This window comes from Aspergillus welwitschiae (genome assembly GCF_003344945.1).
Source record: "Aspergillus welwitschiae strain CBS 139.54b unplaced genomic scaffold BDQ94scaffold_47, whole genome shotgun sequence".
Classification (NCBI taxonomy): Eukaryota; Fungi; Ascomycota; class Eurotiomycetes; order Eurotiales; family Aspergillaceae; genus Aspergillus; species Aspergillus welwitschiae.
The window spans coordinates 17,506-30,616 of record NW_020798741.1 but is presented as its reverse complement, the minus strand read 5'-3'; the positions used below and the strand labels follow the sequence as shown (position 1 = coordinate 30,616).

The 13,111-nt window shown below is 51.1% G+C and overlaps 6 protein-coding genes across 6 annotated transcripts; 4 read left to right on the top strand and 2 right to left on the bottom strand.

Annotated features, from left to right (window-relative positions):
- Positions 1-205: 205 nt before the first annotated feature.
- On the bottom strand, positions 206-2,551 carry BDQ94DRAFT_99548 (putative glycosyl hydrolase). Its single transcript, XM_026776995.1, has 2 exons — positions 1,487-2,551; positions 206-1,412 (listed from the first exon to the last, which is right to left on the bottom strand). Exons 1-2 carry the CDS (start codon positions 2,367-2,369, stop codon positions 328-330), a joined length of 1,968 nt encoding a protein of 655 aa, XP_026621239.1. The 5' UTR covers positions 2,370-2,551; the 3' UTR covers positions 206-327.
- Positions 2,552-4,456: 1,905 nt separating this feature from the next.
- BDQ94DRAFT_99533 (NCBP3 domain-containing protein) lies at positions 4,457-6,350 on the top strand. The gene is made up of 2 exons (XM_026776994.1): positions 4,457-4,723; positions 4,796-6,350. The coding sequence occupies exons 1-2, from the start codon at positions 4,580-4,582 to the stop codon at positions 6,077-6,079; spliced, it is 1,428 nt and encodes a 475-aa protein (XP_026621238.1). The 5' UTR covers positions 4,457-4,579; the 3' UTR covers positions 6,080-6,350.
- A 144-nt stretch (positions 6,351-6,494) lies between these two features.
- BDQ94DRAFT_174878 (uncharacterized protein) lies at positions 6,495-8,011 on the top strand (the record flags this gene model as incomplete). Its single annotated transcript, XM_026772418.1, has 2 exons — positions 6,495-6,756; positions 6,813-8,011. 2 exons carry the CDS (start codon positions 6,495-6,497, stop codon positions 8,009-8,011), a joined length of 1,461 nt encoding a protein of 486 aa, XP_026621237.1.
- Positions 7,980-9,331, bottom strand: BDQ94DRAFT_152316 (60S ribosomal protein eL29). The gene is made up of 4 exons (XM_026767942.1): positions 9,265-9,331; positions 9,078-9,129; positions 8,696-8,798; positions 7,980-8,620 (listed from the first exon to the last, which is right to left on the bottom strand). Exons 1-4 carry the CDS (start codon positions 9,269-9,271, stop codon positions 8,585-8,587), a joined length of 198 nt encoding a protein of 65 aa, XP_026621236.1. The 5' UTR covers positions 9,272-9,331; the 3' UTR covers positions 7,980-8,584.
- Positions 9,332-10,364: 1,033 nt separating this feature from the next.
- Positions 10,365-11,259, top strand: BDQ94DRAFT_162930 (F1F0 ATP synthase subunit delta; the record flags this gene model as incomplete). The annotated part of the gene is made up of 6 exons (XM_026769638.1): positions 10,365-10,496; positions 10,573-10,595; positions 10,655-10,818; positions 10,929-11,017; positions 11,082-11,171; positions 11,227-11,259. 6 exons carry the CDS (start codon positions 10,365-10,367, stop codon positions 11,257-11,259), a joined length of 531 nt encoding a protein of 176 aa, XP_026621235.1.
- A 332-nt stretch (positions 11,260-11,591) lies between these two features.
- Positions 11,592-13,111, top strand: BDQ94DRAFT_183617 (uncharacterized protein; the record flags this gene model as incomplete). The annotated part of the gene is made up of 1 exon (XM_026774459.1): positions 11,592-13,111. One exon carries the CDS (start codon positions 11,592-11,594, stop codon positions 13,038-13,040), a length of 1,449 nt encoding a protein of 482 aa, XP_026621234.1. The 3' UTR covers positions 13,041-13,111.

Sequence of the window (13,111 nt, the reverse complement as noted above, 5' to 3'; positions counted from 1 at the left end):
CCAAGTATTGAAAAAAAAGGGTCATCTAAGTCACCTTTGAATTTGTCATTTGCCCCTCCCTAGTTACTGTTTCTTGCTACCTGATGGATCGTGCACTTTGGCTACGATATCCCAGCAACTTATTGTAAGTTACCTAAGGTGTAGAGTGAAGTCTATCACATACACATGCTGACAGATTACATTTGTGATTACTTAGTGAATGTTGGCTGAACTAATTTCTCCCTTCTCTGACAATTTGGAACTCGATACATCCAACCCTGCTCCGGCTATACCCCCCGTCCATACATCCATCCATCACCTTCAGGCAACCTAAGCTATCCACGAGACTCAGACCCTGACAAATACCGGCATCGTCTCAATCGGACAGTCCACCTGAATCTTCTTCCCTCCCTCATGGATCACATCATCCTGACCCCAAACCTTCCACGACGCCCCGGCCGGCAAATACACCTCAACAGACCTCTTTCCTGCCTCGAACACCGGCACAACAAGATACTTCGAGCCAAAGAGATATTCTGTCTCGACGTCCCACGCCTTTTTGTCGGCGGGAAACTCATAAAACAGAGTTCGCATGACGGGCGTTCCCTTCTCATGCGCCTCCTTCATCAACCCCCTCGTGTAATCGCGCAACTCCTCGCGAATCCCAATGTACTTTTTACAGATCTCGTAGACCTCCTCACCATACGACCAGATTTCATTATCGGAGCCCGAATCCGTAGGCCGGTTCTCGGGCTTGGGTTCCCGGTCGCCATGCAAGCGCATCACAGGACAAAATGCCCCCCATTGGAACCACCGCGTGAACAGCTCCCGGAATGCTGGGTCCGACGGATCGCCTCCATGGAAGCCCCCGATGTCTGTCGTCCACCAGGGGATCCCTGCCAGACCCATGTTTAGCCCGGCCGCTAGTTGATTGCGGAACGACGACCACGAGGATGCTATGTCGCCGCTCCAGACTAGGGCGCCGTATTTCTGGCTCCCAGCCCAGGCGCACCGTAGGAGATTGACGATGTTGGTTTGCCCTGCGGATTCCATGCCTTCGTAGAACCCCCGCGCGTATTCTTTCGGGAAGATGTTTCCGATTTGCAGGTTGCTGCCGGCGTGGTACCGGTAGAGGTCGAAGTCGTAGACGGAGTACTCGGGTTCGGCTTCGTCGAGCCAGAATACTTTGATGCCTTTGTCGTAGTAGTTTTGTTTCGCTTTGCTCCAGACGTAGGCGCGCGCGGATGGGTTCGTGGCGTCGAAGTGGGTGATGTCGCCGTTGCATTGCATGGACACGCGGAGCCCCCGGTCGTGTCGGATTAGGAGGCCCTTTTCGAGCATTTCGGGGTAGTTGGTCGATGCGTTTTCGACGGTTGGCCAGACGGAGACCATTAATTCGACGTTTAGGGATTTGAGTTCTTTGATCATGGCGTCTGCGTGGTGGTAGATTGTGTTAATTGTTGATATTAGGGTTCTTTATATATCTAGAAGTATGTGGAGGACTTACCGGGATCCGGCCAGAATTCAGGATCGAAGCTCCACTCTCCTTGATGCTTCCAGTGAAAGAAGTCAACGACGATGAGATCCAGTGGTATGTTTCGTCGCTTGTATTCCCGTGCCACGTCAAGAAGCTGCTCCTGGTTCCAGTATCGCAGCTTGCATTGCCAGAACCCAAGCCCGTACTCGGGCATCATTGGCACATAGCCAGTGACTTTGCTATAGGCTTCCTCGATCTCAGCCGGGCTGTCTCCTGCAACGACCCAGTAGTCGAGCACCTTGGTAGAATAGGCCTCAAAGCTCATGGTATTCGTTCCCAACACAGCTCGTCCGATAGCCGGGTTGTTCCACAGGAACCCGTAACCAAGGGAGGAGAGCGCAAAGGGGACGCTGGCTTGGGAGTTCCGATGCGCTAGCTCGATGTCTGCACCCTTGAGGTTGAGGAACGGCTGTTGATACTGGCCCATTCCATAGATCTTCTCTTTAGGGTCCAGCGACTCAAATCGCATGGTTAGGTGGAAGTCACCTCCTAGGATTGGTCGCAGCTCGCGAGCTTCGACCTCTAGTGCGCTGCATTTGGGGTCCTTGAGATCGCGACGATTGCGAGCGTATTCTTCGAGCAGCTTCTCTCCCTTTTGATTGTAGATGGTGATCTTGCCGCGCTGGGATACTGTGGCTTTGATCTTGCCGTTGGTAATGCTGGAGTCTTTGTGCTCCTCAATGCTGATGGCAGGTTCGATTGACGTGACCTTAGAGGATAAGGCCCAGTCTTCGGTGGGCATGGAAGCCAGCTTGGTAGCTCTCACTCGGAGTGCATTCTCGCCCCATGGTTGTATCCAGAGGAGATGGTCGTCGAACCGGAAGATGAGTTTGTTGTCTTCGGCGTACAGCATTGTATTGATGTGATTGTCTGGGTGAGTGTGCGAAGGAAGCAGGCTGTGAAGGTCACAGGAGTATGGGAAGGGTTCTATGTGATATAAATCTGTCAGTCAAGAAATGAGACTGAGAGGGGTGTTTGAACATGCTGTGCAATTGCAGCCCCTCACGATGACCGGTCTAACCCAAGACAAGAGCATTGACACTAACAGTTGAACAGATGCAGCCCAATTAGGAGAAGGACACAAAGTATTCTGCTATGGCCGCATCGCTGCCTGCGTCACGGTGTTACCAACGCCACGACGGGCATGCTGCTGACCAGCTTCATCTTCGTCCAGTAAAAAAGGCAGCGTAGAGAAACGACTGCTCTAAAGCGAGTGACTTGTTCCGGCCAAGAGATCGGAAGTCGTTTTGGTCCACGAATAGCATTCATCGGACTGGAATATGGCAATATAGCCTAATCTTAACCGCCACATTCCTTCAGTGAGGAGGTGAAGTTCCGGGGAAGCGTCGAGATGACAAGAAGCGGGGAAGGCGGGAACACAGGCCTGCATCTGGTCAAGATTGCATTAATGCTATCTTGACTCTACCTTGAGTCGACCCCGTCATCGCTTCGTTGCTAGATTAATAGGATGATCTATATCATATTATCCTAGGTGGACGGATCCACGGTTCTGTCTTGAAATGGGGCCAGCGGTAGCCGTTGTTGCTGTAGACGGCCTTCAATGTCAATGTAGACTAATCTACCATGATGTTCGCTCTAATTTTCGGATCACTTACACTTTTACGCTACAACGATATCTACGAGTGGTATTCAATATCGTAGTGGTTTAAGTCCAGCAGGAACGTCGGGGCGACAACCCGGTAAGGTTACCCATCATACTGCGAAGCGACGGCGCGCTACGCTGATCAGGTGTATGAACCCCATCAGAGTCTGTAAAACAGACTCGTCATTCGACAACGGCAATGGCGGGAGTGACAACAAAACCAGAAGCAATGGCTCTCATATGACCAAAGATTGCATCTCCCGGAGCTCCGGTGGGGGTAACTCCGGGTTTTAACCGGGCCTCACCGTTTGCTAGACGGTGGATCAGAACAAGAAAGTGACCTGGAAGTTGAGGCACCGTTTGATAACCATCTGCTAGGGTAGTACGTGGCTTGCTATATCACTTGCTGGAGGCTAAATGAGAGACCTCCAATGATGGGCTGCGAACAAACGGAAAGACATCGTCAGCGATGTTATATAACACTATAACATAGCGTCATTCTCTTGTGAATTAGCACATGCTACCGTCTAGGAGCAGAACTTCCCTGAGCAGGCCGCTCAGTCACATCGTATCGTTGGCTTGGACAGAGAGACGATATAGCTGGAAGCATGAGTTCAACCTCTCATCGGTGGACACTGAAAACATAGGGAAGAACCATGTTCACTTTTGTCACACCATAAGTGAGGCGATAGCAACTGGTGATGTGAGCAGACTGCAAAGCTTCCAGAGAGACACCATCAACTTGGTTACCGCCACAGCTCTTCCTTGCATCAGGATTCCCCCGATTGACTGCATATTCATGGCAATTATATTCTCGGTGTGGAAAGGCTGGCATCATTGTTCATGATAGAATCAGAAGCATGTCCTGATGTCGCTAGGAGTGTTGCTTCAGGGTCAGTTGTAGGCAGTGACAGACTGGTCAGATAAATTTGTCCCGTTTGGCACAGTTTTTTCACGAGCATGCCATGACCTTAGTCCCGAGTCACTGAGGATACACTGGTGACCAGCAGCTCAATGACAGCTTTAGCCATGTGTTGCTTGACATGAAGGTCGTCATTGTCGCACTGACTATCATCAAGTGTCATGGACAGCACTTGGCTATGTGATCAGTCTGACCTGCTTTATGAGGACCTGTGAATATCGACAGAATAAGTGCGCTCTTCTCTGAGATTTGATTGATAGTTGAGAATCAGTCGGGTAGATCATCTGTTTGAAGTGACAAAGGGAGCGTCGACATCATCGCCTGCGGCAGCGGCGAAACTCCGCCGGCGACTGGTCCGGGCGGTGTAGAAGACAACTTCCTTTCGGCTTCACTTTACGCTCATCTCAGCCTCCTCGGCGCCCCTCTTCTTCTCTGTTTTATTGCCATCGAGCTTTGTTAAAGATACTCTACTCTGATTTTTATTTCGCTTTGGCATTACATTCTATACCCGCCTCTTCCGACTAAGTTTCCTCCCTCAATGGAGGTAGCTAGCGCGCAGCAGCCTTCTCTTCAACTAGACGCCTCCAACGCTGCCCCGGTTGCTGACACAATGGACGCCTCCATGGATATTGACATGGACATTGATCTTGGACCCCTTCCAGAAGCAGAACCAATTGAGACTGTGAGTATTACTTTTGTCTGATCTATTACAGATTCCAGTCGTCCAGTCCTAACGTCTTCGTCGACTGTCCAGGAACAAACTCTCGTGGCAACGACTGCTGTTCAAGATGGATCCATCGACCCTCTTAATGAGGAGGCACAGTATGAAAAGGTTCATATACGCGGTGTAGATGAGTTGACGACAGACAACATCAAACAATTCGCTGTCGAACACTTCGCCCTTGAGGAGCCAAGCCGCGTTGAATGGATCGATGACACATCAGCGAACATCCTATACTCTTCGCCGGAGGTTGGTCTTCAAGCTCTGTCAGCATTTACGCAGGTTAGCGAGGAGGAGGATGCATCCGCATTGCCTGCTCTACGGTTGCGATCTGCGAAGCTCCTCTCTACCCACCCCGACTCTGTGCTCCAGGTTAGGTCAGCTGTCAAGGCGGATCGCAAAAAGCCTCGTGCGCACGAAGCCAGTCGGTTTTATCTCATGCACCCTGAACATGACCCTCGGGAACGCTTGCGACGAGAATTTGCAGACAGGCGACGCTCGGGAGGTGGAGACGTCAGTGACGGGGATTACAGACGAAGACGATTTGATGGTCGAGAACTGCAACGTCGGAGAGACCGTGATGCAGGCGAGAGCTTCAGTGCCAATATGTATGATGACACGGTGCCTGCCAGCCGCGACCGTTCGTCGGACCGCAGTCGCGAAAGGCGGGGAAGACGAGGGGGGCGCGATCTATTCCCACAGGAAGAAGGACGATTGTCTGGTCGCCTTCGCAACCGTAGCGCGTCACCCGGTCGAGATACACTGATGGAAGGCGGGTATGCTGAGGACGATCGGCAGGATCGCAGACGTTTCCGCGACCGGTCGCCCCAGCTCGGTCGCCGCAATGAAGGCAAGGAGCTCTTCCCATCCTCGGGAGCCAAAAGCAGCGATGCAAATTTGCGGGAGCTCTTCCCGAACCGAACAGCAAAGGAACTCTTTCCTCAAAAAGTTAGCAATCATCGCCGTTCAGACGCGATCGATGGCGCAGATGAGACGGCAGATCTCTTCTCGCGAAGGATTTCAGTGCCCCTTGTTGATGGCAGCCAAGACCAACAACCTGCGCGCCGAAAGCGCGACATTGAGCTTTTCCCTGAGGCGACCGAGACAAGCGGTCTCAACATCCGCGGGGCAGCAAGGCAGGATCAGGGAATGTCGATTCGTGGTGCGGCAAATGGCATCTCAATTAAAGGACGGGGCGCGTCTGTTCGTGAACTGTTCCCTAATAAATACGGTTCCAACGCAGGCAAGGAGTTGTTTTCCGATAAGATTGAAGGGCGAGGAGGACCACGACGCAGGGCGGAGGACATGTTTAGCTGAGGGCTTAGGTTCGGGTAGACCTTTTTGCAAGCAACATGTCATGTTGCTATGTGTATAATTTGCCTGACTGGTTTCTCTTTGGTTGTCGCTCGGCTTTTGCTTGGATGGTGGTGCGCAAAGTTCGATAAAATCGGCTGACATCGGTGATACCAATCTTTCCTCCTATATATATCTTATTCTTTTGTACTTCAGCCTATGCCCAATGAGAACATCCTACCTCTCCACTAGATGCGGTATCTTCATGAAGCGTAGTGCTCAGGAGGTCTGTTTGCGCAGGCCACTTTCAATCCGGTGTCGGAAACATAGATCTGGCTCGAGTGGAGCGATGAAGCTACTAGCCCGATATATATATCTTTCCCCCAGTTATCGCTCGACAAAGTACATTCCGTTGCTCAACCCCAGCCCAACCTCCAAAATGCCACCCCCATCGCAGAATATCCCACTAGCCAGCACCCTCGTGGCCCGTTTTCTACGGACAAACAATTACACGCAAACTCTCAAAGCTTTCCTGCAAGAAGCGGGTCTCCCGTCCGACGCGGGAGAACAGGGCGGCAAAGACGATGCCACCAACTGGACCATCGAGAATGTGATCGAGGAGAAGAAAGCCTTTGACCAAAGCAAAAACTTCGAGCGTTATGGTGACAATGACAAGGACAAAGATGTCTGGACCGTTCCAGGTCTGTATAACACCTTCATGCCCCGCTAGAAGCTAGAAACTAACCTGCTCTTACAGCACCAACCAAGCCCAACATCATCCAAACGCCAACCAGTTCAAACCTACTGGCATGCTCCGTAGGGCAATGGCAAAGGCCAGATGCACAAGCAGAGCCATATCTGATCGCCACCGGCGCAGACAAGCACCTCCATCTCTTCCAAACATCTCCTGGCCATGACCTCGTCCAGTCATTCACGGGCACATCAGAGGCCCCAATTCTATCGTATATCCCGGTCCAAGATGGGAAATACATCCTCATGACCAATATGTCAGGCCAGCTTCTTCTGCAAAAAGGCGCAGAAATCATAGACCGCCGCAAGGACCACGCCAAATACGCGGTCAAAGTCATCGCCTACGAACAGAAGCACAACAACGACACAGCAGACACCTTTCCCACCACTACGACAATCTGGATTGCAACCGCAGGCTGGGACTCCAAGATCTTCCTCTACCGCATGCAAATTAACGACGAAGCCCCTACGCAAATCGGCGACCCCATTGCCTCCTTCCCATTACTCTCCAATCCCGAATCCATCCTCTTCACCACCCACATCGACAACCCTCAGGACCTAATCCTCCTCGTCTCCCGCCGCGACTCAAGCAACCTATACTACTACCATGTCAAACCGTCAGCGGTCTCAACCACCGGATACGAATGCCCTCTCATCGGTAAACAAAACCTCGCCCCGCACTCCAACGCCTGGGTCGCCTTCTCCCCCTCCTGTCTGGCCCTCAGCCCTCATGACCCGGGTCTCGTAGCCATCGCAACATCAACTCTTCCGCATATGAAAGTCATGATTGTGCGGTTGCTCTTCCCCTCAGCAGAGAGCTTGGAGTCAGGCTCGGCGGAGCAGGAACAGGAGCCAGCAACGCAAGCGGCGCAGGCTTTCGCTGCCCTGTCGCTGCAGAATCGCGAGGACGCGGCGATTCTGATCCAGGCGAATACGTTTGCGCCGCAGACGGCGTACTCGACGCCGCAGGTTGTGTGGAGACCGGATGGGTCGGGGGTGTGGGTTAATGGGGATGATGGGGTTGTGAGGGGGTTGGAGGTGAAGACGGGGAAGGTTGTGACGTTGTTGAAGGATGGGCATGAGGTTGGGTGTAAGATTAGGACGCTTTGGGCGGGGTGGGTTGATGGGGAGAATGGGGGTGAGAGGGAGGAGTGGTTGGTTAGTGGGGGGTTTGATAAGAGGTTGGTCGTTTGGAAGGTTGAGTGAGAAGTATAGAAGCTCTAGGTTATAAGGGACAGTCTCATAGTATATATTTTTTAAGAACGATATCATAGTATAGTTCAATTCAATTCACTATCGACCTACATGGGCTACGACTGTATGTAGCCCTCCGTCCATGCACCCTCTCGCCACGGTAGAGCAAAGGGAAAGGGTGTTTGGTAATTGGAGGGCATGGGGTCTTCTCTCGGCACGTAAATAAATCCTTCAGCAAGCGCGCATGGAAAAATAAGCACGGAGCTGTACACACATATGCCTGGTTCATCACCAACTTCACCACCAACCACACTACGGTATGAGAACCGCACGTCAGAAAAGCAAATGAACCACCAGCCACGGGAATAGATGAAGCCAAGAAAGCAACACTAGAGAACCGAATCCATTTGCTTTATGTGACAAACCCGGTCTTGCGGGGTAACCCGACGAGATGTGATATCCTCATCCATGTATTCTCGACCAGTCCTTTGTCGTTGTTTGTCGATAGGAAAGGAACAGAGCAAATCAACCAACTCAAATCGCTTTCATTTCTTTTAAAACGTTTCTATATTAGTTGGAAGTAATTTATGCGATCTCGCGCTTGCCCTCCTTGCGCTCCTTCTGTAGGGTTGTTAGTGTCGATTCCTTTTGGCTTGGCCAACAAGAGTTTCTTGTTGGATCGGTCACAAAACGTACCAGAGCCTTAGCGGTTCCGTGAAGGGCGTGTCTGTGGTTGCGGCGGAACTTGGGGTCGACACCCTTGAGGGAGGGGTAACGGTGGGTCTTGGGCTTCTTGATACTGTTGATTTGAAAGAAGGCGATGGTCAGTGTTCCGATCTCTCTCCCGCGTTCGTTGTAGTTGTTGTTTTGATTCTGAGGACGAATATGCTGAATGCTGGATATTGGTCGATATCCTCCCTCATTGAGTATCCTCTTCTTCCTTATCCGTTCTCTGAGCCTCAAATCTGTCGAAGATATCGTCCTCTATCCAACATCGCAGTATTCGTCCTCTGGCGTTTCGTGTGGCATTCTTGGAACAAATAAAAAGGTAGGAGGATAATCGGCTTATGATACGCACCCGTTACGGTGAGCCTTCTGGCTGTTGTGGTGCTGAGACGCGTTCTTGGACTCTGTGGGAATTCATGTCAGCGATACATAACTCTTCGATTTGAAATGGTCGATAATCGCATTCCCCGCCCATGAAAGACGGTATAACGAAAATAACGGGGTTTCGAGTATTTTGGAGCAAAAGGGGTGTCACGTACTCGCCATCTTGTCGGATTTGTCGCAACTAACAGACGGTTGACGAGGAGTTGGCGGGTGAGGTTATCCTGAACGGAGCGGAAGGCCAGAGTCCCCAAGGCAGGTTCGGCTAGGGCTGGTTTTCTGTGGGATTTCGCTTACCGAGCACGGCTAGCGTCCTGCCCGTCCGGTGTCTCTTCACTGTAGGCCTACTTATCTAGCGACTGCTTGGGGGGAACTGTTCCGACTTAGGGCCTAGATTTGCATGTGCTTGTGATTCGATTGCTAACTACATGAAATTACTTACAATGCTAAACTGTGTCTGCTACTTAGAATACCTTCATGGAGATGGTGGCGCATCTTCAATGTTGGGGACAGTATTGATACCTGAGGCACCATAGAATCCCGTGATTGATGACTAACAGTATGGTCGGCTGTTAACTAGTTAGAAGTTAATGCTGGGGAAATAGTTTCGATGGAGCACGTGTTGACCGGAGCTTTAGATATCAATGCAGAAAGCATATGGTTAGCAAACCATTTAATCACAAGCTCTGAGAGTTTGATATCGATTGGAGATTAGAGATATGGATGGATAACCGGTCCATAGTTATGACGACGGGAATGTTGACAGCCGAGTCACGTGATATTGACATGGGGCCCCCAGTATTGAATACATGCGGACTTGGTTGGATCAGATTCGACATGACTGTGATGATATTGATAATGGTGCTTTTATGTTCTATTCCTTTTACGCGCCTAGACTGCTTTGACTTTCCCAGCTTGTAGGACTCTTTAGCATAGGCTTGTACAATACGTGGTAACAACAACCACGTCTGGCGGTAGGTTCACGCCCACTATGCATCTAGATAGAAGCTACGCACCCTCAGCAGAGAGTGATCTTCGCATACCATACCCAAGGTCAATAGCCGGAGAACAAGGAGTTAAGCGTTGTGCAGGTCAACGCAGCAACCGAGTACGGCGGTCTTCTTCTGTTGGCGCGTGGCCCACCACGTGACCGCCCGAGCCGCTAGGGAACAACCGGCATCCGACTTCGACCTTTGCAACTCCCAACTCAGGTTCAAGAGGGATACTATCACCACCCACCCCCTTCGTCCATTGCAAGATGAGCTCTCTCCGCTTCGCTCGCTCTGCCTTCAGGGCCCGTCCCTCCGCTCTCCGCGTTCCTCTCCAGCGCAGAGGTTACGCCGAGGCTGTGTCGGACAAGATCAAGCTTTCCCTGACCCTTCCTCACCAGGTACGACTCCGATTCCGTTGAGCGCTTCTGTGCACCTGCACGAACTTTTGATACTGACAATTTATCCTTTCAACAGTCTATCTTCAAGTCGACCGGCGTGTATGTAGCCTCGCATTCCGAATAGGTCGAAATCATTGGACGACCGTCTTTCACCCTAGACCGCCCCATACTCACGATCCTTTCCCATATAGTGTCCAGGTCAACATCCCCGCCGAATCCGGAGAGATGGGTGTTCTCGCCAACCACGTCCCCTCCATTGAGCAGCTCAAGCCCGGTCTCGTTGAGATCGTTGAGGAGGGTGGTGCCAGCAAGAAGTTCTTCCGTACGTCCGACCAACCGTGTTGATACCTGTGCCGCGGGCCGAGAGTTTTCACATCAACCGCTACACATCGTGTTCAGGGCAAGGCTGACATGACTATTTATGAACATTAGTGTCTGGTGGTTTCGCCGTTGTCCAGCCCGACTCCCAGCTGAGCATCAACGCCGTCGAGGGTTTCCCTCTCGAGGAATTCAGCATTGACGTAGGTTCTAAACCGATCATGCTTTACCCTGTGCGCAGTGCTAACCTGTCAATCCTCAACACAGAACGTCCGTTCCCAGATCGCCGAGGCCCAGAAGATTGCCAACGGAAGCGGCAGCGAGCAGGATATTGCTGAGGCCAAGATTGAGCTTGAGGTAAGACAAACACCATTAACAAGACCTGAACATTCTGACTGACAACCAAAAACAGGTGCTGGAGAGCCTGCAGGCCGTCCTCAAATAGATACCTGATGTACATATCCACTCGCGACTTCAACTTTGAACCTGTAGAATTATAGCAATTCTCATGAAACACTTTTTTGCATGCTTTCGGGGCAGAGACCCATAAATATCTAATCTTGAAAATCGTCTGGCTGATCAACTGGTTGCTGATGCCTTTCGGCTACAGGCCTGGATCGCTCTTTCCGACATAGCTCAGGGGAGCCTTTCATATTCCCTTTCCATTCTTCGTCTACTTCCTTCTAACTTGCCCAACACCTAATTCCGGCATCATTTGGCCTTTTGCTTCCTAGTTGATGCTAAAAAAGCAAACGATTCACTTCTGGGGTGGCAATGATGCCGTCTGCGTTCACCAAGCCAGTTGCAATCATGCAGGAGCCCAAGTCCAGTGACCTGGAATATCCCTTCTGTGAAGGCTCGGACAATCCCCAAAACTCTTCGAGTCAACTCCAGTATAAACACCCAGATGACTGTCCTGCCCGCCCGATCATGACCCGCAGCGATACTCATGATACTGATGCTTTCCACATATTTCCAATGGAAGTGGATAAAGAACACTCGAAAAACCCTTCAACCTCAGAATGCAGGATGATGGGAGCTTTCTCTAATAAGGACACGGCGAACCGCCAAGGATTGCCCGATCTATTCAATGATTCACTTGTGCTTGAAAATTGGTATGAGAGCACAACCGGACCTTGCAGCACATTGGACCGAGGGACTCCATCTCTAGCGAGACCGGAAAGCACAACCCTCGTTATACTGAACGAGAAAAGCTTATCCGAACGCAATAGTCGCGGTCCTGTGGAGGCCAAATCGGCGTGGAAACCGCCTAGACCCCCTAAACCACGGTTCCTAGCACACCTTGACGTTGCCGGCTTCGAGTCATATGAGAATTCGACACCGTGCCCAATGCCTGCCTCGAGAGACGGCCCTGGGGGTCACAAATGGCTGGAACCTAGAGCTCGGCTGTCTACTCCTCAGGGTTGTTCGAGGTCTCACAACCGATTGACCAATCGATCAATATTGCTGCAAGGTATGGACAATGATATCAGCAAGCGACAGAAACCATGGAGCGACCCCAAGCTCGGCCCATCTCAATATCTATCCCGGCCTGCCAAACGTGGCGCAAAGTCTTACCTCACCAAGAACGATCTGAGCCAGCCGTTCCCCGGCCTCTGGCCTTCAATTGATGGCTTGCTATTGCGCCAAGATTCAAGGATTGCTAAGTCGAGCCCTGCCAAGATATGCGTCCGGGACCATAGTAACGCCTTGTCAAGCCCCCAAGAGGCACAAGAGTCAAATTTGAAGCGCATAGGCAACTGGCTTGGGAAGCTACTTAGCTGGGCTTCGCACTTATCGAAGCTTAAGGAACGAGGCGTTATTAGTATATCCTTGGTTGGGCAGCGATCACTTCAGCACCCACATTTCGGATTTGCATCCTACGAATACAGTGTGAGCTTCAAATGGTCAAATACGTCGGGGTCTATTGCAATACATCAAGGACAAGAAGAGAGCAACCTACCTGCTGCGTCAAAAAATGTCACCCGTCTCTTCCGGGCTGATATTACAATACCGTATCTCGCTATGCGGCTTCTCATGGGCTTTTGTACCGTCTGCCGGAGCCTTATGTCCAGAGAAGTCATGATTAGCTTTGTGCGACTCTTCATGAGAATCATCGGACTTCCGGTTCTGTATTTTTTAGAGAGATTGAGCGTCAGCTTGTCCATTCACCCAAGGGAGTCTGAAACGACCCAGAGCGCAAGAGATCAACATGCGGTTTTTTGATGAATGGCCGGAATGATATCTTGCTCCAATTGCTACTGACGATACCTTGCAGACGTGAATGATGTCAAATT